This window comes from Gymnogyps californianus, chromosome 1 (assembly GCF_018139145.2).
Source record: "Gymnogyps californianus isolate 813 chromosome 1, ASM1813914v2, whole genome shotgun sequence".
NCBI lineage: Eukaryota > Metazoa > Chordata > Aves > Accipitriformes > Cathartidae > Gymnogyps > Gymnogyps californianus.
The window spans coordinates 97,334,199-97,361,797 of NC_059471.1; the positions used below are offsets into that span (position 1 = coordinate 97,334,199).

The 27,599-nt window shown below is 41.6% G+C and overlaps 1 protein-coding gene across 2 annotated transcripts in view; it reads left to right on the forward strand.

Moving 5' to 3' along the window:
• Nucleotides 1–624: 624 nt before the first annotated feature.
• HSF2BP (heat shock transcription factor 2 binding protein) overlaps nucleotides 625–27,599 on the forward strand; it is a 35,469-nt gene continuing 8,494 nt past the window's right edge. The window contains exons 1-7 of one of the 2 annotated variants that reach the window (XM_050908544.1): nucleotides 625–660; nucleotides 3,154–3,304; nucleotides 8,080–8,183; nucleotides 12,318–12,467; nucleotides 16,691–16,829; nucleotides 18,969–19,086; nucleotides 26,665–26,768. In XM_050908544.1, the coding sequence (XP_050764501.1) occupies nucleotides 625–660; nucleotides 3,154–3,304; nucleotides 8,080–8,183; nucleotides 12,318–12,467; nucleotides 16,691–16,829; nucleotides 18,969–19,086; nucleotides 26,665–26,768 (802 nt within the window). Of the gene's footprint in view, nucleotides 661–1,312; nucleotides 1,373–3,153; nucleotides 3,305–8,079; nucleotides 8,184–12,317; nucleotides 12,468–16,690; nucleotides 16,830–18,968; nucleotides 19,087–26,664; nucleotides 26,769–27,599 lie in introns of those variants that run through there. The other variant, XM_050908554.1, reaches the window with a different exon arrangement.

Genomic DNA, 27,599 nt, shown 5'->3' on the forward strand with positions numbered 1-27,599 from the left:
CGTCCCGTCCGGGTCCGTCCCGTCCGCGCCGCGCCGAGCCGGGCGCCGCCTGATGGCGTCACCGACATCCCCGTCGCCCGCCTTCGCCGTCATCACAAGGCGGGCGCCGTGGAGGCGGGGGAGCGGAGGGAGGGGCGCGGCCCCGCCCCGGCGGGTGGCTGATGGAGGCGCTGCGGAGGCGTTATCTCGGACCCACCCCTTAGAGTTTGAAAACTTATCGGTGTAAGCGGGACAGACGCAACCAAGGGCAGCGTCTGCCCGGGCCCCGAGGGTCCCCCGGGGCTCCCCCGCCCTGCCCGCGGCCCAGGACCCCATGTCACCCGCCGGGGTCGTCAGCCCCTGCCCCAGCGACACCCCAGCAGGGCCGCTCCCCAGCTCCCCACAGCCCCGCCCTGCCGTGGGCGCCGCAGAGCCGGGCTCACGTCTCGGCCCGGCCCTACGGAGCTGCCTGGCTGCCCCCGCCCGCTCCGGCCTGGGGGCGGGACGGACCCTGGCTCCAGGCCCCGCCCAACCCGCCCGCGGGGAGGGAGTGGGCTACCGCGAGGGGCGGGGTCAGTGACGCGGCGGGAACGCCGGAGGCGCGCCCTTCCCGCCCTCACTCCCTCCCACGAGGCTGGCGGCGTGATGCGGCGCCGCGCCGGCTTCGCTGGCGACGCGCAGGTAGCGCGCGCGCGCGCCGCCCGCCCGGCTCGAGGGCGTAGGGCTGGGCCCGGCCCGGCCCGGCCTGGCCGCGGGACCGCCCCTGCCCGCAGCCCTGCCCGCCCCGGGGTCGGGGTCGGGTCGGGGTCGGGGTGTGGGGGGACCCCGCCGCGGGGGTCGGCTCCTCAGAGGAAGAGGCGGAGGGGGGGCGGGCCTGCGTGGCGGGCGGCGCTGCCCGCTGGGCCTCGCGGGGCCCTGAGGAGGCGACGGCGGGGTCGGCGCGGCCGAACTGCGCGGGGGGACGGGGAATGCCGGGCAGGGCTAGCGCTGGGGAGCTGGCTGTGCGGGGCACGCAGGAGCTCGGCCCCTGGGGCTCACCGCGGTGGCTGCTCGGGCGGGCTCCTGCCCGCAGCGTTGGCTCGCAATGCACCTTGTGGGCCAGGGTGAGGGACCCTCCCCCTTGTGAGGGGGGAGCGTGGCTGGGGGCCGTGTAGAGGCGTGCCGGAGGCACCCTGGGCTGGTGGAGAGCGGAGAAAGGGCTGGTCGTGATTCTGTGGTGGGTGTTCATCTTCGGCTGGGATCTCTGCCCGGTTCAGCCCCCTGCCAGGCCGGGAAGGGGGATTCAGGTCATGCAGGTCGTGAGCGAAGGTACATAACTGATGACTTGGCCGTTGCGCAAGAGGTCTGTGAGGACTGAAGTCAAATTTCCTGCCTCCAGTCACCTGCCATTACTGTAAGGGGCTGGACAGAAGACTACTGTTCTTCATTGTCTATATTTGCTTTTAACATGCTGTTGTAGTGGGGAGAGATGTTGAGTAGCTGCTTAAGCCGAGAAAATAAAACTTGACTGTTGGAACTGCAGTATTGCAAAGATCTGTGTTTACAGTGGGAACTGTAAATGAGAATTTTCTCCTTATTGTATATTTCATATCTTAATCCCAGTACTTCAGTACTGTATTTTATTTGAATTTAGTTTCTGCTAGTGCATAGAGCTATTTTTATGCCTATACCAAATTGTGCTCCATAATTTTGCGCAGTACTGAATTGTCTCTCTGTCCGTCCTGTTTGCTGACACGCAGATGGTGGTATTCTACAGAGTCCTGTTGCCATGTGTTTATTCCGTACTTTCTTGAGACCTAAATGAGTTGTGTTTTTCTTGAATCATGTAATATGGTGGTGCTTGGCCGTACTAACTTTGCCATAAGCACTTCCTAAATGCAGCTTGGAGCATACAATTCAAGTTAAAAGTAAAATTTTTCTTCCATACCTTTATTGTGGCTCTGATGCCTCTGAACCGGGAAAGCTGGAACTGGCCTGTTCTGTCCCTACAACTGGGTTTGAAAGACAGCTGGGAAAGACACAGATTAGGAAGCAAAACTGAAAGGAAATGTTTAACCTGAGAAAGTAGGGAAGCAGAAAGAGAGAGCTGTAGGAAATGGTTGGAAAGGATAGAAATGCCAGGGTAGCATTGTATGTACCAGTGATAACGACCTTCATTTGTCTTGTGCAGCTGGACTGGAGGAGACTGTGGGGATGGCATGTTTTGTACCTGTAGGAGATAGTTTCTTGTGTTGTTCTGTAGTACCCTCTTCCCTCTGGAATAAGATGTGATACATAAAGGATCTCATTTTTTCTTCACCATTTTCAATGCAGGCAAAACAGTACTAAGATATGTTATAATTTTGCTTTGTGAGAGCATATTAGATGATTAATGTTTTAGGCAAAGGACGTTAAACGTTTTTTATGTCTGTGTGTATATGGTAGCCTTTTTAAGATACAGCAGTGTGCACATGTACATACATCAGAAGTTGGAGTTTAGGAGTTTTTTGGTACAGAAATTTCTCTATAATTTTAAAATTAATGCACATTCTCTTGGACTGTGGAATTAAAGTTATAGCAATAGCTTGGCAGAAGAGGAAACTAGTAAACATTTTTTGTCTTAACTCGGGATTAAATTACTTTTATGTGGGATTGGGTTGCAAATAGTTGCAAATATTTTTTGCTCCTCACAAAGGATGAATTCTTTTGAAAAAATACAACTTCCTCTAAAAGAGCTGTTGTAATTTAGTAAGGTGACTGAGGATCTTGCAAATATTTGAGTTAATACAATAACTCAGTTTTTTAATCCTTTCCAACAGTCTTGAAACAATAGCTTGGCATATGCATAGCTGCTCACATTTTAAAATGTGAATGTTAATTTTTATAGCATTCTGAGGTACATTGCACGCATTTTAGGTGAAGAAACGGATGCAGAGAGGTAATATGATTTGCTTTAGGCCAGAGTGGCAAAAATTAGATTACAGTCAAAGAGTCCATCTCAGAGACTTTTGGGTTTAGTTATTACTGGATAGTTCTCTCTTAAAAGGTTATGAATTTCTGAAATGATGTGATACAGAGGAGTATTTTTGTCCGAGAGAAGGGATTCAAGCAGAAAAGCACTGCAAGGCTGTAACAGTCTTTGGTTGCTTGTTGGTTTCTTTGGTTTTTTTGTTTGTTTGTTTGTTTTTATTTCAGAAGGCTGAGACCAAAGAGGAATTTGTTAAAATTAGAAGGAGGGATTTGGAAAGGCTGACAACTGAGGTTATGCAATTGCGGGATTTCTTACCCAAAATAGTAAATGGAGATATCCTGGGGGCATTCCAGAAACTGGATGCTATTGAATCAAGTGAGTAGTACCATGTTACAAGCTCTTATGGTTTCTGCCAAAACTACTTAGAACAAGCTGTCATGCCCCTACGAATAGTTGTAGAGTTTGTGGAGGTATTCCAGATTAAATTATGATGTTCAATGACTGCTTCAGTAAATTAATGTGTTTGTAATGAAGAAAATTACAAACTGCATTAGAATAATTAGACATGTCAAATTAATCTTTAAAAATATTTTACTGTGGATAAAAACATACTTAGTTCAGGCAGTAAGGGAAACTGTATCAGGAAAAAAAGCGATTCCTCTTTGAGAAAAGGCAAAAGCATTCTGTTTGTCAAAATGTCACTTTAGATGCACAGCAAAAAAAACATGGTAAATAGCTGTGGATAAAAGTTAAAGGAAGAGATAATATCATTGTATTTAGCCTGTCTTGTTTTTTAGCTTGTATGCTTTTATTGCCATAAATATTCATAATAAAAAAGTTGAAGACTCTCTGTTATAAAGGTCTTTTTACTGCTGTCCCCAAAGTCCAGTTTTTCAGTATTATGATTCTCTGTGCATTATTTTTTCAACAATTGTGCCACTTCCAACGTGCCATCAGGCCAAATCTGAGTCAGCCCCATCCCTAGCCTGTAGCTTACATGCAGCAGTACAATTCACCTGTTCTCCTAGGAATTGGCTTTGTCTGAAAAGACACGGGCAAGCACTGAGACAGATTATAGAGAGTGTCTCTCTTCTAGAATATCAAGAGATTAACTGAAAATTAATTTGCAACAGCTAGCTAAGAAAGAGTAAGATAGAGCCTCAAGGCTTGTCTCCGATACCAAGTAATATATTGGGGCAGAGCTTCCAGCTGCTTCAATGATCCACTCTTTGGAAAGATTCTTCGATGCTGTCAGATCCTAACAGATGAGAAGACTGTACCACCTCAGGTGCTGCCAGTCGAGACGTCCGTCACAACAGTATCGTAGATCTGGAAATGTTCTATTTATGCTGTTGCAAGGCATCAAGGACTGTTTCCAGTTGCATTAAGTGTTCCAGATCCTCAACTAGTCAGATCCTTGTTTTACCTACTTTTATCAGTGCTCAGTCTCAAGATTTCTCTCACTGATCCTTCTTATGCTCCTTGTGCCAGGCATCAAGGAGACACTGTCAGAGCCTTCCAGCAGCAGGTTTCTGGCATCAACGTGGGGATTTTAAGACTTTCAAATATTCTGCTGGCTGGCCAGCATTCTCTGGGTCCTTTGGAGGAGTACCTGAAGCTGAGTCAGCCTTTGAACTCTCTTGAGTACATCCCCGCAGTGGAGATTTCTCTTGCAGTTAATGAGGTCATTTGAATAGTTATTCAGGCTTTTGCCATTGTTTGCCCCTACAGCTGGACAAGTCAAGTGGTGATTTTTGCTACTCCAGTCTGCTCCTACCTCTGCAGCATGCAATAAGGCAGAGTGAAAGGAGGCTTTGGAGCATACAGTGCACAAAAGGTTGGACATCACAGGAACACAAGCAGTCTTCAGTCTCAGAATGGTGAGCTCTCTGGTGCTGTTTACGAAATACAGTCTCTTGGTGTTGGCATATGAAGCTTACAGGAGTCCTGGCAGCTACTAGAGATGTTTTTTCACATTGTTCTTACAGAAGCCTCATGGGTGATATGTACATCTCTCTAGACTTTCATCAGCTATTTCAGTTTTCTAAGTATTGTAAAGCGGTTAGCAGGTTCTCGCGCTCCTCAAGAAGTGCAGATTGTAGTCAGAGACTTTCAACACCTCTGGCCCATTCAGTTGTGAGACTGATGGAGTCTTGAATAGCTTTGAGAAACCTTGAGATCTGTGCATGTTTCACTTGTATATCTAGGTCAATAGGATACCCATTTGCTATGGAGCATCCCATAGGTGGTATCTGAGATCTGAGTTGGCAACAATGCAACCAACACCTACTTTTCAGGCTGGTGTCAGGGTCTTCATTAAGGCTTTTGCCAGGGTAATTGTTCATTTCAAAAAGAAAGGTCCATTTTGTTCTTCCTACCCTCCTCAGGAAGAGTGTTTGGCTCCAGGAATATTAGAAAAATAGCTCCAACAAATTTTCTGTATTATTATGCGTATGTTTAGTGGAACTCGGTCCACTGGGGAAATGTTAAAAATTGCATTTAACATTGGTCTAGCATTTGGATCGGTAGAATTGGAATTTCATCACTTGTTGGCATTCATCGTAATTGTACTCAGCTGTCCACCTCCCAGAGCTTTGAGATTAGGTTTCTGGTCCAGAAAGTCTCCTGATGTGACCTACAGCATGGATGAGAATGAGTTCACCTCATGCCTGAAATGTGGGCCTCCTCTCATGCCCAATGTCTTGTTCTGCTTTTGAGTCTGCTCTCTATCTCGGGAGCAAATGCCACTTCTTCCTAGAGTCTGATTTACCACTGCAGTGGTAAAGTTGTGTATTTCCTGTTTGTATAAGGATGCCATTTCATATTTTTTTGCTCATCCAAGTTGATAGTGAAAGCTGCTTCTTCACTTGGCGGAGGTAGACAGTCTGAGCCTCAAGATTTTAGTGTCAAGAGTGAAGGAACTTTCTTACCAGGGGCTGGGACTTGCAGCCAGTGCGAGAAGCTGTCGGGCTTCCCTGTGTGCAGGAGCGAGCAGCACAGCTGCAGTCTTTGGTGTCAGCAAAATGTCTGCTACTCATTCTGCTGCTGTGTGTCAAGAGGCCGTCAAATGTCTGGACTGGTGCATGCGTCCAACCTTGAATTCTCTTCAGAGCAAAGGTGTGCACAGCTGGGAGAACTGACTGGGCATAAGAAGGGGAGTTTCCACAAATGAGGCACAGCTCTCTCTTCAGCAGCTTCCAATATTACCCTTCCCCCCCGCCCCGCCTTGACATAAAACATCGTAATACCTTAGAGGAGGTTGACACATCCTTCTTTTATCTGGAGGACTTGAAAAAAATACAGGTAGCATTGTATTAACACTCAGTAGTTAATATTATTCCCCTTCTCCTGGCTCAGTTTTGGTTCCAGGACCTTTGAAGTCTGCCAGTGAAGGACGTGGCGTCTTTGTGTGTCTGCTGGCTGCGCTGATGCTGGATTCAGGGTGGATCCATCCTCTCAAAGGCTGGAAGTGATTCTTCTCATTCAGGAGAGCTTGTTTCCTTGCAGTGAGAGAGATTTTCACTGGATGTACTTACCTGGCAAGGATAAACAGGTTCTTGGTCTGCTCTTGATAAGCAGAGCATGCCCTACTCATGCTCAAGACGTCTTTCTGTCAAGTACTTAAGACTCACACCCACATAGTAATAGGTGCATGGGACTGAATTTTCTTTACTTGACGGAAGGAAAGTAAGTTTCCTGCCACTGACCAGAGTTATTCCTCAAAAACTCAATTAATCCATTCCCCCTTTCATTCTGTTCCTTTGGATTGCAGGTTGAAAAGAACTGAATGCTCGGGGAGCGTGCCCTGGCACATACATGTTTCCTAGGAGTGGACTCTTGCCTTGCCTCCTTGGTTTCTGTTAAAAAGTTTTAGTGCTGATGGCTTAGAATCACACAAGGGCTGAGTGGAAATATGTTCCACCTCTTTAAAAAAGCTGTTTGTGGCTAGATTATCTTCTTTTATACCTGCTACTCAAAGCAACATGTATATATTTGAGAGTATAACATTTTGTCAATTAGGACCAAAAAAGAAAGGAATTTATTTCCAAATAATGTAGAATTACTAAATAAAATGCCAGAATCCAAGCTCTTTGGATAATAAGGACTGTTTTTTTAATGATGTTATCTTTTTATGATTGAATTTGATATGCTCTTTGGTAAATACATTCAAAAATACTGACCACATGTAAGGGGGAGTATTTGAAGTGTGTTAAGCCATAGACCATACTCTCATGATCAAGGGTATGGCGCTCAAAGTGGGGTGTAACTTGTTTTTTAAGCTGACCAAAATTACAGTAGATGCTGTTTGCACATTACTTTTTGGAATTACTTAAATGTGTTTCCTTTTTTTCAGTGTAAACACTAAGCATCCAGAACCGTGGTTTTCAAAGTAAAATACAATACACAACAATTATTAAAAATATCCTTCAAAGTGAATTTGTTAAAACAGACATCATGTTCATGACATCATGTTCATACTTTTAACTTGATTTCCATTCACTAAAATAAAGCATCTAAATTGGAATGTATTTCTGATAACATCAGAAATTAATTTTTTAAGGGAATTTTAAGATTTGCTTGTCACTGACATAATGTTTAAATAGTTTATAATGTCTTATAGTACTTTATAAACATTAATTTAAAACGTTTGGAGTGGTTGCATTTAATTCTTACTATTCATATAATTTGTACATTGTATATTGAAGCACTCACTTTGGACTGATCTTGGTATTCTTTTTCTTAGATTTTCACTGTACTCACTGAATTTCAAAGATACCAGACATGAAAACCATCATGAAAACAAACAAACAAAAAAAGTAGAAAACTGAGTAAATTTTTAAAAATCCCTGTGGAGCTGGAGCTCAGTTCCAGAATGGTATCTTATCGGCACACAGTATTTAACAGCTAGATGTGATTCTTTCAGTCTTTCCCTGTTTTAAATCAGAAACATCATGTTCGTTTAGTTTCTTCTAAGAACTGTTGAAACATGGCAAATTGCGATATACCAGTGTAGCCACGAGGAGGTGATCTAACACAAGCAAATAGTTAAAGCACCTCATTAAAGTTGCGCTTGGTGGATTCTTTTTTCTTTAGTGCAAGCCCGTTGGTCGTAACTTAGTACTTCGTTTATCTGATTTATCCTATCACAGACATGGAGAAAAAGGAGGAGGAAATAGAGCAGCTGAAAATGGATTGTGAGCACTTCAGATCCCGTCTGGAAACAGCCCAGGCAGATTGCATGAGAGAGAAGAAGGTAGACTTCCTGTCAGAATATTAGTCTCTGTATACTTGAGTTTTAATAACAAAAGCAGTAATGATCAGTTTTTCATGTTCATGTCACAAAATACATCCTCAGCCTGAAAAACAATCTGGGATTTCTATTCATGTAGTCAGGTGGTAAGTTACTTACCTATAAGTTCATAACTGATGTTTTTTTCCCGTTGATATTTCTAGAGCAAAAGGGTCAATATTATAACTAGACAAAATATAATATGATGCAGTACCAAAAAGTATTCAATGTGTACAAATAGAGGTACCAACTGACAGTCGGTCTCCTGCTTAGGTACATAACTCTTGCATAACTGCATAGATCTCTTTTAACTTCCATACTGTGTGAGGTGCGGTTGTATGGGCCTGCATTACAGGCTTCTTGGCAGGGTTTGTTTTGGTGTATGTAAAGTTAAAAATCAACCACTACCATTTTGTTTATATTAACATGTTGAAGTAAAACATAGGGTATTTGGGAAGATTGTGGTACAGCTGTCATCAAAAGGTCCTTTGCAGAATCAGTTCTTTTGAATTTAATGTAAGTGTAACGTATTTTCAAAAAGGGCAATAGAAGATAATGTAACCAACACAATGTACAAAATGAAACTGGCCTCTCTTTTGGCTTGCTGTAAGCTGCATACCTTTGTTTAGTTTTAATAGTCTTTCTCAATGCACCCATTGATCCAATTGCCATGTACAGCTGTGAGTCAAAGAACAGTTACAGGGCTCGTTTTGCTCTGTCAATATTGTATTTAGTGATTACGAGAGGGGAGATTCCTAACAACGAAGGAATAGCAAAGACACTGACTTCCCAGACTGTGGGTCTTCTGTGAAGCCATTGGGGTTCAAATAGGATCACACAGACTAGTGGCTTAATTTCTGAGTGGTGTGAGAATCAGTTCTGATTGTTTGCTGCAAAAGTTCATTTCCTTGGAGCTGATAGCTATCTTCAGTAGTCAGCAGAAGCTCACTTTGTTGGGGTTCTAGAGTTAGCATCTGCCAGGCTTGGGATTGCACAGAGCGATGAATCTACATAAATTATTTCATTTTTGAAAAGGAATAAATGAAGAGTTCAGACATGCAGTTTTAGGGCACATCTGCATGGACGAGTAATTCTGGAATGAAGTTTGGTATGAATGTAAAGTATGATGGAATAGCTGTCTATCTGGATATTCCTTCCTTCAAAATAAGTATCTTCTGGGATAGCTATTGCAGTTCAGCAATAGGTACATGGTTAGTTTTGCTGTGTACCCAGTTCTTTAGTTGTATAAGCATCCAGGATAAAATCTCTGTAAGATTTAATGTTGCTGCTTTAGATACTAGTGAAGTGGGTCCCACCCTCTATTCTTGTTAATATTACAAAATAAATGGCAGGTGGTTTAGGTTTGTGATTTCTTTTGGATGAAAGTTTTACTTAAAGCATGGATAGTTTACTAAGAGTAGTTGTTGTCTTGGTGTTCCTGATCAAAGCTCTTCTCTTCATATCTTTGCTGTTGTGCAGTATATACTGGTTGTCTAAATGGCTTCTGTTATATGCCACAAAGGTGTATTTGTCTGAGTGGATTGTGCTTATGTATGTTGCAAAATCCTTTAGCTCTTTGGGATAAAACAAGATGGTGTATGTATATGTGTGATTTTTGTTCCTGTTAATTACTTTGCATGGTGTTTTTAATTTGGTTGCTGTTCTGCTATAGGCATCCTTGCATATAGTTTCTGAATTATTTTCTACATATTTATCTTCTGAAGGAAAAGGAAACATTTCACTCAAACAAAAATAAAATAAATGCATTGTCTAGTTCAGCAGTGTCCTTTTCTTAGGGGATCATAAATTAACATTTTGCATTCCAAAATTTCTGTGCAGTGCTGTATCACTGATTAGAGAATTGCTGTGCTTTCTGAACCTGAGCAAAACTTGAAGTGCACATGTTATTCTTGGCTAATGTCTTCTTTGTCTGTCTTTTCATAGTTATGTACTTAAGCACTGCTGTATTCTTGTGCCTTGACCCTTTCCTGAAGATGGTGGTGTTGCATAGCATAGTGATTGCTTCGTGACGTGAACTCTCAGGAGTGTTGCTTCCAGCTAGGTTATTTGCTTTTGCAGGCTCCGTTTATTTTCCTGGCTCTTGAATGTACTATTTTGTTTTCCTTGCTTCATATCTTTGTTCTGATGTTGCTTTTGATCTATTAAAAATTCTGGCATTCCTTGTGTGGGCTTTGCATCCTTGTTGGGGGATCTAGCTTTGGTATTACAGAGTTTTATGTCTTACTATTCAGTATTAGCATCCAAATGCAAAACGCAAATAAAACGTATTAAAAGATACATTTTCCCAAGACAAGGACAGTGCAGAAAAGAAAGACAGGGACAATATAGGAGGTAGACAGGAAGATGCCTGTGGACATTTTGTTGATGCATGTGGTGGCAGAAAAGCTGATAGGTCTGGCAGTGAGTTATGTAAAAGATAAAATTTGGCTAACTTGCTTGAAAATTATCAAACTATTAAGAAATAAGAGACTTTTCCTGGGACTTCTATGCCTAGAGAATCAGCAGCAAGTGTCAGTCTTTTGCATATATTAAACTGTAAGGTGAGAGAGACTCCAGAGAGTAAATATGCACAGAAATCTGCTTGATAAATTTAGTTTGAACTTTACAAATCCTAGCCTGTATGTTCCATTAGCAGCATGATAAAGCAATGCAAATCAGGCTGTCAGGTGTGATACAGGAGGCTAGGTACGTAATTGATGACAAACAGAGTATAAGCAGCTTTGTACTGGTTGATGTCATGTTACGTAAATTTTCAGATGAGTTTACGTTTTTATTCTTTCCAAACCCTCAACACAAAACATTGAGGTGAACCCCAAAAATGACGAGGTACTTATTTTAAAATCTTCATGGGAATACATGGTTGAAAGTTTAGTTCTGTTTACTTGCTTTCAAAATTGACATAGAAAAGATTCCTTCTCATTTCCCCATCCTTCATCCTGATAGCTTAAACACACAGAGGAGGCTGGGCTGAGGAGCGTACTTTCTGCAGTGAATCTGGAAATCCCATGCCCACAAAATGGGCAGAGCAAGATCCTTCTGTTCTTTTGGCATCGTGTGATCTGTGATTCTCTTTCTCTCTCTTTTTTAATACTTGAGTTAGCATTTTTCTTGATGGCCTTTATCTTTCCCTGCAGCACTGTCTAATACCACCCCACTCAGAGTTAGCAGCGAGCCCCCACCCACCCTGAGAGACCACAGACTGTGGTATCCCTGCATTGATCTCACTGTCTGCACTAGCTCTAAGCTGAGAAGTGTAGCAGCTTTGCTACCCCTGTGGCAGTTGGTAGGAAGCCAGTGAGACCTAGAACCATACCTAATCTCATGATATTCTTCTGGCCAACTTCCCATGTGATTCGAAAGAAGTACCGCCAAATTGAAATTGTGTCCTGGTCGTGTTGGATTGCTCTGTTCTCCCTTTATGCTTTGTGGCAAGGACCACTGAGCAGCTGACTTAGGTGACGGATGCACAACGGTGCCTGGGCTTTCTTGGTATGAAAGGCCCTCCAAACTTCAAACCTTAGGTGTGTTTTTCCAGGGACTCTGTCTTACTTTGCCACTGCTGATCAGGAATATGCCAATAGAAAAAAGTGGGAAGAGACAACAGTATTTATCCTAGATATCCAGCAACTCTATCATGTTGGCTAAGGCAGAAGTCTGTTTTGAAAAACAAAAACCCCTCCCTTCCTATAAGACGTTTCCAGTATCTTTTGTAAGGTGTCTGGAAAGGCTGACCTCTGATGCTGAAATCCCTTCTCTCTCGAAGAGAAATGTAGCTGTTTGCTTAGGAGGAGTAGACTCTCCTATCAGACTTCTCTAGGTGCCACTCAGTCTCAGAGGATCACTTGGTCTGACCTTGTGGACAGGCTTCTGGTTACTGTCAGCCTCCACGATGTACTTACTACTTAGACATAGCTCAGGAGAGAAAGTATGTATCTGTAACTGCTGTGAGTTTGCCACCCCACCCCCACCCCTCCATTTCGTATATGGCCATGATGTTGTTTCTTGTTCTGTCCCTTAGCCTAGAAACTTGTTTTGGCTAATACGAAGTGCAACCAAAACTTCCTTACGCTATTTCAGGAGAAACTAGACCTCCGCCAGCAGCTGAATGAGGCCAAGCAGCAGCTCCTGCAGCAAGCAGAGTATTGCACAGAAATGGGTGCAGCGGTGTGCACGTTGTTGTGGGGTGTATCTAGCAATGAGGAAGCTGTTAAAACCATTCTAGGAGGAGTAAGTATGGCAGGTGAATACTTATCGGTGGTAATGCTGTTAGGCCTTTAAAATAAGGACCTTGCTGTGTAACACACTTTAAGGATATATTTCAGAAACTAATTGGACAGCAAAAATATTTTCTGGATTGTATATTCTTTGGGAACCATCCATTCTCATTTAAGAAGCGCTGGAACCATAAAGTGTTATGAAGCAGGCTGGGAATAAATGCAGTAATTAATTCTTATGTTAGCAAACAAGGATTATCTGTTTTCCACCACACACAGTTAAACTGGAAGCAAGGCTACAGTTAGCACAATGTAAATATCTTTGCAAGCTAACAGAAGAAGAAAATAATTCTTGGGCACATGCAGCCATTCCCATGCCTGTAGAGAGCTTGGAGGAGCTATTTCCATGGAAGAAAGACAGATCCATCGATTCTCAACTTCTTTAAATCTTTGTGCTGCCTTAATACTTGCATGACTCCTGGAAATTTAGAAAGCCTAGCTGCTAGTGAATCGTATTAAATCTTCAATGTTAAATGTGGACAGGTAGCTTGTTTGAAAAAAGAAAAAACAACAACCCCCCAAAAAACCAACAACAGTTAATGACAGTAGTAATATTACAACTAACACAGTTTGACTGCCAAGTGCAGCTGATGGCATTAGGAGGGATCAGAGGAATAAGCCTGATAAAAATATGATTTTCAGTCTTGTCACAGCCAACATGAGAAGGTATTGTTGTATTTAATCTCAGTGAACTGACGCCACAGTTTCTTCTGGCTTGATTTTTCAGCAGCATGATGAACAGCTGAGTGAATAGGATTAGTTCCTTATAGTAAGTGGTAAACTAGTGTGTTTGTAAGAGATTTTCCAGTTTGGGTGCACCAAAATACAATGATAACTTTATATTGGATATTAGAAAGCTGTACAGTGATACCTTTTGGTGATAACTTCTGATGATTCAAGATCCAAGCAGCAGCAGTTACTAAGGAAAAAGTCTGTCAAAACACTGTATAAAGCAGTTAAAAAAAAAAAAAAGGCAGGTGGGTACTACAGAGCCCCCACATAGCAACAAAACAGTATAAAATTACATTCGGTATTTTCAGAACAGTTTATAACTGTAAGAGTTGACAATAGTGACTATCCCTTGTTATTTGACTTGTGAAACAGTATTGGAATGGTATGTTTCCCACAAACAAAATGCTAGCAGTGATGAAAATGACAATATTTCTACAAGGTAAGAGTAAAATTAGTAGAAGCCTTGTCGAAAGCAGTCTTAAGTATCAAAATTAGGTAGAATTAGGTAAAAACAAAACTGTTACCTGATAATTTGTATAAGGGTAAAAAGCCCAACTGTGAAGATGCAATACTTTTGTTTCTAGGTTTGTTTGAAATGCAAAATACTTCTTCTATAGTCATTGCCAGCAATCATTAGAGACCGTTGAACTGCTATACTTCTGGTGAAGGTCATAGCAACATTTTTTGGCATCATTTTGTTGTGATGATGCACATAACATGGTAAGAAATGTGCCTGGGTTTGCAACAAGACTACTAGGAAAAACATAAATGGATTGTATGGCATTGCATACATAGGCACAGACTACAACTGGCAGTGAGTCAGGTTATTAAAAGATGATGGAGATTTGTCATACAAAGTTTTTCGTTTGGGTTATTTTTGGACAAGTTGTACAGCTTGTAGCATTTTCCCCCTCCACTGAGAAGGTGCTATGAACTACAGAAATGTATGAGAACATCAAGAGTGCTTTGAAACTGTTGCTCATATTTAAGCATGTGGGGAGGGTGGCGTCAATTCAAAATCATTTCGTGCCTTAGGGAACAATGCTCAAGCTTTTTTCAGTCTTTGCACAGATACAGAAGTAGGTCTTTCATACAGTTCTATAATGCAGATTGACTGAAATGATGTTTGGGACCAATATACTGTTTGTGTCCAGACGGGCTGGGAAAGTCAAAGCTCGAGCAGCAAATTTGAAATGTAACCCAAGTGGTTTTCAAGGCAGTGAGGGAGAGATGCCTACTGTTTCTGCCCATGTGTAACGTTTCTAGAGAGAACTTGAAGAAACATCCAGAGAAGCAGCATGAGAGAGAGTTTTCAAGGATGCCTACCTGCATGTGCCAAAAAAGAAGTAAATTACTTCCCATGAGATTGTCTTAGATGTCTTTCAAAAAGCTTCAACCAGATATCCACGTGACAGGGCTCTCACATGGAAATGCAAACGGAAGGTTTGATTTCAGAACTACATCAAGGCTTTCTTCAACTTGAGAAATTTTGGATCCCACAAGGTGGTCTGCTACTTCAGTTATCTGCTATGGTGACAAATGGCTTTATATTTTATGGCAGCAATTTTGCACATTAACTGATGTTTTCACGCAGGAGTTACTTGGACAGCAAAGGTCCAAAGCTCATTGCACCATCTGAGCTCAAGCACCTTAACGGCTGCTCTCTTAACTGTCCTTATCGCAATGTCTGTGAGTGAGACATTCTTCAGTCCCATGAAAATACTGTCAAGCTAATAAGAGACTGCCCAGAGTACGTAATGTTTGATATTTATAAACCTGATTGGTCTCTGCTGCAGCTCCTCAGACTTCACCACTAGTTAATTAATGGCTATTTGGAAGGAAGGTTCAGCAGAGAGGACACCAGCGGCACCTCAAGAGACTGGCAAATAGAAGATTTTGCTTGTTTTCTGTGCAACATACCAACTACTTGGTTTGCTTAGTACTCTGTTATGTTCCCGTGTGAATACATATTTTCATAGTAGCTTATACATATTTTCATAGTAGCTTATACTAGTCTGCTATAGTAGGCTCTCTTCATTTTCTCTCACGCCCTCTGCTTCTTGAACTATAGTCACTGCTTATGTTAAAATTGCCATCTTTGAGGTGTGGTGTCCACATAAGTATAAAAAGTACATCCAGCACATGCAGAAGTGCACTTTTCCCCACCATCCCTTCATTCCTGTTATTCTGGGACCACAGTATCATTTGTGAAGATACTGAGTATTGGCTGACCCTGCTTTTTATGCCCTGTTGCTGGAGTCACCCCACAGGAACTGTACATCTTTGATGTGGTGAATGTGCAGCAGTGGAGGAATAAATGTTACCAGTAGCTTTACACGTATTGTGAAAGCAGTAGTTTTGACAAAATACTAACATTTTCAGTCACTTTGCAGAATGAATAAAAGTTCAGGCATTTTTTGGGCTGTCCCATTGGGTCACTGCCGGGAATGACTAAAAGTTTCAGCTGCTTCATGAAACAAGTGGCAAAAGCATTAAAGACACCGGGAAACCTGGCATTATGGGCTCTCTGCTATGCTATTTTTGTTATGAAAAGCAGCATCATCTGTGTGAAATAGTGTTCCAGCAATGTTTTACAAGTCAGAATTATTAATAAACAGAAACAGTTCTCTCCGATCTTCTTTGTGCACTCTGTCTGCACCTCTGACCAGGCTCTTTGACCTACCCTGAGCTTTGTACCAGGTGGCTGTTCCTCAACTGAGATGCCCCAAAATGGAGCAGTATTCCAGCTGAGGGGAGAAGACTGTGTAACATAATTACGGACTGTACTCCTGTTTGTACACTCTGGCTTGATGATCATCTTTCTCACGTGACATTGCTGACTTAAATTCAACCTGTGACCCAGGAGAGAACTCTGTTTCCTTTTCTAAAGAACTTCTACCTAGCCCATTGTTCTCCATCCTGTATTGAGCAATTAATTAATCCTGTTAGGATCCATTGAATTCTGTTTTTTTTCCTGGGTATTTCATTGGTTTTCTTAGGAAATTCACATCAAGTCACTATGTCAGGCTGCTGTCCAGTCTTCAACTGCATAGGGTTTTGACAAAAGCTGCTGTAGTAGCCCAGGTAAATGTGAAACACCTGGTGCAGCTATTGCAAAGCAAAGAGATAATATACTCGCTTTTGAAAATAAGCTTTAGTTCTGCTGTTTGATATATATTATTGTGGATTTAGGAGGTAAATATGCAATGGTTTAGTTTTATAAGTAAATGTAGCATTGAGTAGTTTCCCATTTTCTTCTGAGGTAATGGTTTCAAATATTAGGGGATCAAACATGTCACTTAGTGCATACCTGCTATTTTTTGTTGTTTTTTTGAAGTAACTGGATGTTTTAGTAATTTTGAAGATTGTCCAGTTTTACTTTAGCATCTAATAATCATAGTTGCTGTAGTGTGTATAATCTTTTTTTCTCCTCCGCGCTTGCAGAGTAAAGCAGTAAAGTTTTTCACAATCACTGCACAGACCATGGAGAGCTTTGTGAAGTCATTAAGTGAAGACATGAAACAGCAGGATTTGGATTCTAATGAAAATCAGTTTGTATTAGCTTTGGCAGGGATTGTAACAAGTAAGTTAATGTTACCTCAGAATAGCATTCCACGTGTACTGGGAATTTCTATTATTGCCTTATATGTGCTGCAGTAAATACAGCTTTTCAAAGTCAGGTATTTAGTCAATGTTGATATCTTGGGTGACTTCCTAGTCTTTTAAAGTTCTAGCAGATTTTGTCATTGACAATTCTGTGAGGCATTGTACTGTCTGTGACACAGTTAAGGATTAGACAGGTAAGAGCCATTGAGTTCTGAAATTCCCTAACATGTCCATTCAATCTGGAGTAAAACAAGGACCATTCTACTAGTTCTGTATGCTCACCTTAGTTTGTAAATGTCAAGCAATTTACTTTCTGAATTGCCAGTAATGCTAACATCTTCAAGATGTATGAATTGCAGATGATGCAAGTAGATCAGCCCCATCTTAAGGTATGTGCTCAGCATTTTGAAACTGCTTATGAATTTTGTTGCTGCCAGATGGACCCCACCTTTGCTGTCCTGAGTCCATAGTGCTAAGAGAAGTGAAAGGTAATAAACCTGACTTCCATACTAAAGGGTTTTTTTTAGGGTCAGAAAATAAGTAGAAAGCCACAGATCTGTCTTAATATGGCTGCCCTTGGCTTGGAAGGCTGTGAGAAATGGGGTTGATAAGTCATCTGCATTTTTGTGAAACTGTGCAACTGTCAAAATGATGCTAATGACATCACGCAAGATAGATGAAACAGTGGGTATTTGTATAAATAAGTGAATCTTGCGTTAACAGCTTTTTTGAATATGTGATTTTAGGTGTTGTGGTGCCATTAAAATTGTAATAAAAAACAATGTGATGCATTATGCCAGTGTACCAAGGCGGAATCCAGTTCTCTTCAATTGCTTCATTGAAAAAAAAAAACCAAAAAAAGCATAGCAAAAGTGAAGTCTGAACAAAGAAAATGTTTAAAGGCTGGGGGGTGGGGTGGGGGGTGTTGGAGTTCTGCCTGTGGAGGAATCAGGATGGTGGAACGAAATCTTGCTTCACTGAAGCTGATATAAATTTTACCAGTGAATTTGATATTACCAAGATTTGTGTCTCTGTAATTTGGGAAAGGAGGTTGCTGAAACTCAAATGTGATAAAGGATACAGTCAGATGAATGATGTAGAAGGTACCAGTTTAATCCTCCTAGTTATGCTGTAAAGTAGTATTACACTAGAAAGCGGTATTAAAAGAACACTGAGGAGGTGGTCATGAAGTGCCAAGTATTCAGAAGTTAGAAAACACCAGAACAGAAGTTCCCAGTGCAGTCTTAACACAGCCCAGTGTGCACAAACATTGCGGTAACAGTCTTTAATTATATGCTGTGCCCATAGTACCTCTGCTTATTCTGAGGTTAAAAAAGACATCGTGATGTACGTGCAGAGGAGAGAGAACCTGAGGCTGCATGAAGGTTGAGGAACTGTATCATGCAGCAGATCCCCAAACTTGCCCTGAATGGGAGGCCAGGGAACCAGGTTCTGTCACTAGTTACATACACAGCGCTTCACGCGTTTGGTGGAGGCTTGGCCAGTTGCGCAGTACAAAGAAGGTCAGGTTGCTGGAAGATACCTCTTGCACATAAGGACACCTTAAAGTATGGGGCAAGCGTAAGGGAAAATACTAAAGGAAGGTCTGTTTTGGAGCAGTAGTCTTCGGAAATATTTTTGCCTTTTGGTTTGTGCATGAATAATGCAGTGCTTGCAGAGGGGTAGGAAAAGAGCTTTTGAATAAATGACCACTAGAGTTTTGGTTGTGTAATGTGCCACGTATATTGGATTGAGTGATTGTAGAACAATCTGCAATCTTATTTCTTTAAAGTGGGACTATAATGGTCAGCTTTGCTTCAGTCCCACATTATTTGTGGATGAATCCAACCTTTTGTTTCATAATTCACTGTGTTACTATTAGGATACTGGCCACTCTGAATGAATATTTTAATTACCAAAGTAGAATTATGAAGGAGTTTGACCAGTATAATTTGCTGCTTTAGTATTTGCTATGTAGATGAATATAGTTGGAAGTTTATATAGATGCCATAGTTCATTCTTCACAGCTGACATATCTTTTTAGTGGTCCTGATAATTAGCATAAACTTTTGTTTGAAACGTGATTTTTATGGTAATGTTTTGTGTTCTCTCACAGATGTGGCTGCGCTGGCATGTGGCCGTGAGTTCTTGGTTAGTTCAAGTCGTGAATTACTAGACACAATGATGCACCTCCTGGGAGACATGAAGCCGGGACTCTGTACCAAATTTAAAGTGTATGATGACTTTTTTTTTTTTCCTTTAAAATGAAATGCATTATCTTGCAGTGTAGGTCACAGTGATGACAGTAGTTTTCCCACTCTTCCATTATTTCCTTTCCAGGAGAGGAAACATAATTTTTGGAAACTCTTTTCACAGTAGCATTCCTTGCAGGTATACCAGGCTTGGCTACAAGGCTAGCTTTATCCAGGTTTTGTGTCTCTTCGGAAGTCTCTTAAGCACCATAAAATTGTAGAGATGAGCAGGGATGCACTCTACCTTAGGAGGGGCTTGTGAGTTGAGGGTCAGATAAGGAACGTGTGAGGTCAAGTTTTAAAACAGAGAGGATGTGGGAAATGTGGCCTCATATTTATGCCCTTCCAATATGAATACTGTAAAATGCTACATCTGCTTAGTGAAGAAAAGTGAGTTATGTATCTGCTAAGAGCAAAAATTAAGTTTAGGCTACTTAGTAGCGGAAGCACCATGCACTTACGTTTGTAAAAGGTAATGCCTGTAAAGGGACCTTGTGATACAGCATTGTAAAGAAGAGGCCATGTTACTCAGTTCAGATGCTGGAAAAGTTGTACTTTCCAGCTGATTGAGGGATTAAATAAACTATTGTCTTGCCTTTTTCTCAGAGCTGTTACAAGCTGAGGATATATGTCCTTGACAGAGCAAATTACCGTGGCTTAATGACTGCTTGCTCATCTGCTAAGCTGTGGGCACTTTCCCTGTACACCTGGTTAATTTGTTCATGAAGGTGGCTTAAGCCAGTGTGGTGGGTTTTTTCATAAATGGGACACAGACACACACACCACACACTAAGAATTCATACCCAAGCCAGCTGTCACAGCTCAGCTGACAAACAGCAGCTCTGTCAGCCACAGTAACTTGACTGCCTCCATGCACACATTTAGGCAGGTTGTATGCGATAGGCATGAAATCAGGCTCGGTCTTAACTTTGGATAGGTTTTATCTTGCCTAGCCTCAGCTCTCAGAAAGCTAGATGTCAGGTATCTGCTAACTGTCTGGGCTCCTTCCCACGGTCAGTGGAAGGAGATGGTGCTGTCAGATGATCGCTCGCTCAGCCCGTGTTAGGGGGAACGAGTTGCCCTCTGAAGGTGCTTGCCTTTCTCCATTGGGTAGTGAGGGGGAAGCTGAACAGCCTGTGCTGTAGGTAGTGGTTAGATACTTTGATGTCAGTCATTTACTGTGTTTCCCAAGTGTTGGGCTTGAAGGTCAGCACTCAAAACAGGGTAGTTAACTCTTGCAACAGTGGGGTTTTTTTTGTAAAGCCCCAACTAAAAGATTTGTATGAGAATCTCAACTTAAGAAAGAAAGGGTAATTTCTGCCTTCACATATATAACAAAAAAAACATGAAAAGAGGACCTATACTGTTTCAAAATCTGTACAGAAAAAAAAATAACAAGAGACGACTTTATTTTGAGAGGAGGAGGGAGAGGAAATTGTTCCTAAACACACACTCTGAATTTCAAGCAACTGTGTGTCTATGGGTCCAGATGAATTATTTTTGATCATTTCAGATTGTATTAATGTAGTTGGACAATGTAATTGGATTTGAGGGCCTTCCTTTTGAATTGATGTTTTGGGTGGTTTTTCAATTATATTTCAAAATCTGCGTGCTTTGCAGGAGAATTACACATGGTGATATAAACTTGGCTGCCATACAGCAATACTGTTAAAATACACATAAAACAATCCCATGAAGTGGCTAGGGATTCAACAGGGGCCAGCCTCTTAGGCTAACAAATGGAGTGAAGCTTAAAAAAGAGGTTGCACAAGGTATTTGATAAGTGAGAAACGTTAAGCATATGTTACAATAGCTTGAATTCAGTGCAGTGATAATGTTTTCTGATGTTCCACAGAACCAACAATTTTTTTTCTTACTCTGAACTTGCCATTTGATTAAAAAATTGCTGTATTATGACATTAGAGCAAATGCCAGAAAGGAGATTTCTTCATGACGTTGTCATGGAACAACGGATCCTAATTTGCTCAAATGTTTTAGTGCAGAACGTTTCCCCTGTGTTTGTCTTTCATGTCTGTGGTCAGGTTCCTTTTTGTCTACGAGCTCCCTATGTGTCTTGTCACTGTTCAGTTCTTAAAACCCATTACTAACATTAGATCTCTTTCCTGTCCTTTTGGGGGATTTTACACTCTCCCAGCCCAGCAAAGAAGGGGTTTAGGGGTTGGTTGTTTGGGTTTTTTTTAAATTGTTCTCTGCGTGTAAGGTTTTTAGCTGCTTGTTAATCTTAAATAATCAACATTTTCATAAGCAGATGCGTCAGAAGAACTCCCTTTTCTCCCTACCATAAGGAACATAAGGCGGTACAAAATGAAAGACACTTGCGAGATAAGGATACAATAGTTAACATAAATTGTAGTGAAATTTCAAAGTTATGTATATACGGACTCTGGAGTCATCATAAATCACGTTTACCCCCACACACACTCTCTTATGTACATATACAGACAGACACATTTTTAAAACTATACCTCATGGATGAAAATGTACATTATTTTGGAAACGCAATGTGTTTTTCTCAAAACATCACCATGGTATTACATGGAAGTACATAATCAACTCAAAATTTAATCAGTTAAAGAAAAAAATTGGCTTATTATTTTCAAGGATATGTTTGTCCTTTGCTCAGTTTTGAGGTTTTACAATTCTAGCTTTTATTTTCAAAAATATTTTTCTTTACTGTGTGACAAATCAGGGGAAACTGTGAGTCTAATTCTACACACAGCAGTATCAAACGAAGTAAGCTGATAAAGAGAGGAGTTCTCTTTCCTCTTCTAGTTCTAGCAATCCTGTGTTTTACTTGTACTGGTATATAAATAAAAAATTTACAGGAAAAAGCTGTCATTTATTCCAGCACTGCTACAGTATCTGTTGTAGTCCATAAGTATGTAATAAATATATCCAAGGCATCTACATGAGAGCTGGGACTGAAATCTCATGGGTGTCTGCCTTTCTGAAATAGCACTGGTGTGAAAGACTTCAGGTTTTCTTCTCATTGGTATAGGGTTTGTTCAACATTTGTAATTGTTAGGCAGTCAATAAACATTTACACAATTTTTCATAGCTATAATTAAATTGTTAGGAATATTCAACTTTGCTTATGTAGCAGTTGAAAGTAGCCACTAAAAATACGTACTTTAGTACATATTAGTACATTTTATGTACTAATCCCATGTATTAAGCAGACAAGAAGGGACTTTAGCTGTGCCTTTAGTTCTAGATTTTAAAGAAAGCATTGACAGATACAGTAGTACAAGATGTTAATTAAATTTGGCTTGCCTAAATAGGAAGACTATGAAGTGCATAATTAAAAAGCCCTCCACATGAAAAAAAACCCAGAAAGTATTGTTTATCCAGTAATTATGTGTGTCAGGTTTGCTTCAATAAGCACTTTTGCAATAATTATCACAAAAAATACTTACTAGAATGTGCAAGTACTAGAGGTGAAGGTGGTATAAAGGGCCTGGAAATGCTTCTATGTTGTGCTCAGGTGAGTGTGTTTAATAATATACTACTACATTGGCTTGTGGGGTGGGTTATGTCGTCTTCTGACACTCCAAAATCACAACACTTTCCTGGATCACCACCACCAGTCCCTTTTGTCTGCACAAAGCAAACAAGTGAAATAAAAATACAAACATAGCAGTATCTTTTTACGTCACTTTATTTCTAACTGCAAATGTCAAACAGATTAAGGATGAAAGACTTTGTCAAGAAATGTTAACACTTTCCATTATAAGACACTGTTTTATTGATCATTTTCATTCTGGCTCATTATAGGTAATTACGGCTGTGCTCCTTTGTCAGGGCTTGGGTTCTGGAAGCCAAGTAAGAGCTGCAGAGGCTGTATGAAAAGAAGCATATGGGCTTTACAAGCTGCAATTTTGGTTCCACAGCACCCCTCACTGCTTGTTAGTGGCCACTGATGCACTAGATTTAATAATCTACTGTTTCTTCTTCCTACTGCTTAAGAGCCTAGCTGATCAAACTCACAGTGGTGCAGCACATAATGTAAGTTATGCCTCTTACAACTCAGTTTAGCCTGCAATGGGTTACTTTCTTTCCTGCTTTCTGAAGGTAAGCACGGAGAGTGTCCGAAAGTCTGCTGGCGGCATAGTAGCTTAAGCCGTGAGAACTCATTTGAGAATAGGATGTGAGGTGTGAAGTCCATTTGGAATAGCATTATTTCCCTTTTGTTTGGAAATGGTGGCAGTGCAGGGATGTGCAGGTTTATCACAGTCATGCGAGATAGCAGCCGCCACGCTGGCCCAGAACGGAGGAGAACATTCCAGCCCGTTCCTGTTTCTCTGTAATTGTTTTGTATGCGAGCCGGCACCCAGCTGTGAGTGGGTATGATGACATGTTCCAGAAATGTTATAGGAGCCCTGCTCATTCATCTTCCCTTTTCGTTGTCCAGAAGATTGACTTGCGTGTTACCATCTTTGGAAAAAAATAAAATAAAAAGTAATACTATCCATCATAGCACATGATAAAGTGCACTAATGCCCTGTCCCCCCAGCTACTCCACAGCTGTAAAGATGATCTGCGTAAAAGGCAGGACAGGAGAACATCGCTGGAAGGGTGAAAGAATTTGTAAGACAACTTCTGACTCCAGCGTATGGCTCTTTTTTTCAGGAATGTCAGGGCCCTCTTGGCTCGAAGTTCATAGTACAGCAGTGATCTGATTCTGAAAGAGGCTGAGCATTAGTTTGTCTTGTTAATGTCAGTGGGATTTTTTCTGGATGCTTTCTGCTTTTGAGTATCAGGTCCCATTCCTACTGGAAGTTAGAGGGAAATTGAAATAATTTGCATTAAGCCCAGTGAGACTCTGCTTAGCTGAAAAAGAACGTTTTATCCACCAAAACCATAAAAAACTTGTATCAGCTATGTGGAAGATGGCGTAACAACATCAACATCAAATGTTTGGAAGCAGAACTTAGTTCAGTGGAAGCTGCAGGAGAAGATTTAATCCCAAGAAAATGCTCTGCATTGCGTATTAGCGATTGTTCTGGATAGCTTTGGAAAGGGAGACTCATTGTGAGCCCCAAGTTACCACACTTGTCTGGCAGTCGAAAGCAGCTAAAAGTAAATTTTGACCCAGGTGCTTTATCTGCATAAAGAGGCAGAGCTGCCATTTCTGCATGCAGCTTCCTGTACTTTACAGCATTATCTCAGCCCTGTCATGGCTAAGGCTGAGGGGGTACCTGCAGTCAAACCCACTTTCCTTGATGGGTATCAGATTTTGCAAGTTACTGATCATACTGAAGCTTTTCATGTTTACAGTAACTTCAGTGTGAGCCGCCGTGGGAGAAGCTGGTGGGATCGGGAAGCTGGAGCAGTCCTTTAAAATGCAGAGCCTTCTCCAGCCTACCTGGTTTTCTCTCTGTAGAAAAGTTGAGACTTTGGTTTAATTTATAACCTGTTATGTATGCAGCCCCAAAATGGCTCATGAAATTCCTATTTTAGGAGGCTGATAAATTAGGAAATCCTGGTTTTGGAAGCTTCTGAAAATGTGGCTGAAATGAACATATACTCATGTCCTGGTTTCAGCTGGGATAGAGTTAATTTTCTTTCTAGTAGCTGGTACAGTGTTATGTTTTGGATTTAGTATGAGAATAATGTTGATAACACACTGGTATTTTTAGTTGTTGCTAAGTAGTGTTTATACTAAGTCAAGGAGTTTTCAGCTTCTCATGCCCAGCCAGCAAGAAGGCTGGAGGGGCACAAGAAGTTGGGAGGGGACACAGCCAGGACAGCTGACCCAAACTGGCCAAAGGAATATTCCATACCATATGATGTCATGCCCAGTATATAAACAATATTCCATACCATATGACATCATGCCCAGTATATAAACTGGGGGGAGTTGGCTGGGAGGGGCAGATTGCTGCTCAGGAACTAACTGGGCATCCGTCGGCGAGTGGTGAGCAATTGTGTTGTGCATCACTTGTTTTGTATATTCTAATTCTTTTAGTAGTAGTATTATTATTATCATTATTTTTCCTTCCTTTCTGTCCTATTAAACTGTCTTTATCTCAACCCACGAGTTTTGGTTGGGGTGTAGGTTTTGTTGTCCCCCCCCCCCCATTCTCTCCTCCATCCCACTGGGTGGGGGGGAGTGAGTGAGCGGCTGCGTGATGCTTAGTTGCCAGCTGGGGTTAAAGCACGACAACTTACTACGTGTATTTTTATTTTGTTGTTTACACGTGGACATGCAAGGGACAGTCTTGGTTTCGGTTTGTCAGAGATACCATCTTAGGTTTTTTTCAATCCTCAATTAAGGAAATGTTTTCTAGCTGCCAGGCCATAGACCTTCTCTGTTACCTGGAAGACAGGTTATGGGTTCTGTCCTCCTTCAACATCAATGACCATAATGAAAGACCAAAAGAGATCACCTTCGGGGGGTGGGGGAAATTATGGCTTTGAGTGGGCCCAAATGTTATTTGGAAACAGTTTTGAAGAGGTGTGGGTGAGAGTACCATTTGGCCTGTGTTATCCTGGTGTTGATCTATGCTAAGACAAGAGCACAGTTCACAGCCAAATTGAATTCCAGTGTTATTGACTTAAAAAAAAAAAAAAATTCCACTTGTACACTGAACATAATCAATCTGGATTCCTGAAGGCAGAGTAAATAGGAAAGTCCATGGTGACATTTTAAGAGACAAGCAGTTGTTTTTCTCACAGCAGGGTCTCACTTGATGGCCCAGATTATATGGCCCTGCCTGATTGCGAGGGGCTGGAGAGCAGGCAGAGCAAGCCAGTTCTCTGCCTTGCACCCACAGCAGAAGGGACGAGTCTAGCTTAGGAGGGAGTGTGCTAAGCTGAGCTGGCACTACTAATACCTTCCTTTTCCCTCCTTCAGGCCTGACCCCTTCTTCCAAATGCTTCTGTAGGCATAGTAACTTCCCCTGCCAGCAGAGAGAGCCTACACTGGTGTTTTCTGTACACTGGCTATATATTGCATCTGTTCCCGTTGGCCCGAGGAACAGGAGGATGCTTGAAAGAGGATGGCATAAGCAATGTGTCTGTGTTTCAGCTGACTGGAGGGTCAGTGTACAGAAAGGCTGGTGTTGCACAACCGATGGAGCAGAGACTTCCTTTGACGTTGTTTCTAGTAGTCAGTATACAGTCTCGCTTTCTGTGTTTCCTAGTGGCCCTTTTATTTGTCAGGGCAGACAGCTTACTCGAGATGATCGTCTGCCTGGTGGGGATTGTCACTACGAAAGCTCTGTTGTATAGGTTGTGTGGTCACATAAAGCCAAGTCCTGGTTTTGCACATTTCATTTAATGAATCTCATGGAGTTTGACGAGACTCTTATTCTTGCATGGGATGTTTGTCCATGTGTTTGAAATAGATGACGTAACATTAGAGACGAGGTTTTGCACAACATTGCTTATATATAATTTGAGACTTGTCTCTTTTATCAAAATATAAATTGTTATTACAGGCTTCTGCATCAGTACATGCTTGGCATAAATAGGAAAAGATGCCAAAACATGCAAAGAAATCAAAGGACATAATATCTTTTTTTCTTTCAATTCTAGGCTAATGCTAATGTCACTTTACAATGTGAGTATCAACTTGAAAGGCTTGAAGTACATCAGTGAAAGTCCAGGTTTTATTCCTTTGCTTTGGTGGCTATTGAATGGTAAGTTGCTCTAAGAACCTTGTAAATTATGACTTGGGGGATTGTAGATTGGCAATAGGTGTTGCAAATAACAAAACAGAAATTTATATCTGTAACCTGATTATGTGTAGCTTTTGTCAGATTAAAAGTAAACAAAAAGGGCAAATAGCTAGAGGGAGAAGATACGCATTTCCCACAACATTTTTGGCACTGTATGTAATATTCCATTAACATAAAATTTATGGATGGTAGAATTAAAAATAGGGAATGGAGAAATTTGATGAAGTGGATTAAAAAAAGCCACCTGTATTTTCACATAGCAACTTTAAAATAAACCCTGAGGGGAAACTATGTATCAGCTCGCTACCATTTAACAAAAGAAAATGTAACTCTCTTCTGACACATTTTGGGGGAAGAAGCCAACCTCTGTAACTATGCTCACCCATGACGGAAGTGACCCCTTCTACAGCTGAAGAGAGGCCTTGTGCTCTAATAGGATTTGGGCTTGCAGGGCTTGAGTACTATTCCCAGCTTTGCCTTTGGCCAGTGCAGGACTTCAAGGATGTCAAGGACTTCTGTTGCCACTGTCAGGTACATGAGTGACATCAAGGCTCTGCTCTTTCGGAGGCTTCAAGTCCCCGTGTAGGAGCCAGCAGAGATTGACGTTGCCAGTGTGGTTGGACTTGGCTGGCAGCTGTGTGCACAGCTTGTAAGGGACAGTGAGGACAGCAGTAAGGACAGAGCCATGACGCTGTCCTGCCTATGAACTGCTCCTAGAGTTGCTCTGTCTTGGCTTTCTCAGGTTTTTGTGCCTTGTCCGTGAGAAGATTTTGGTCTGCAGTTCATAGGACT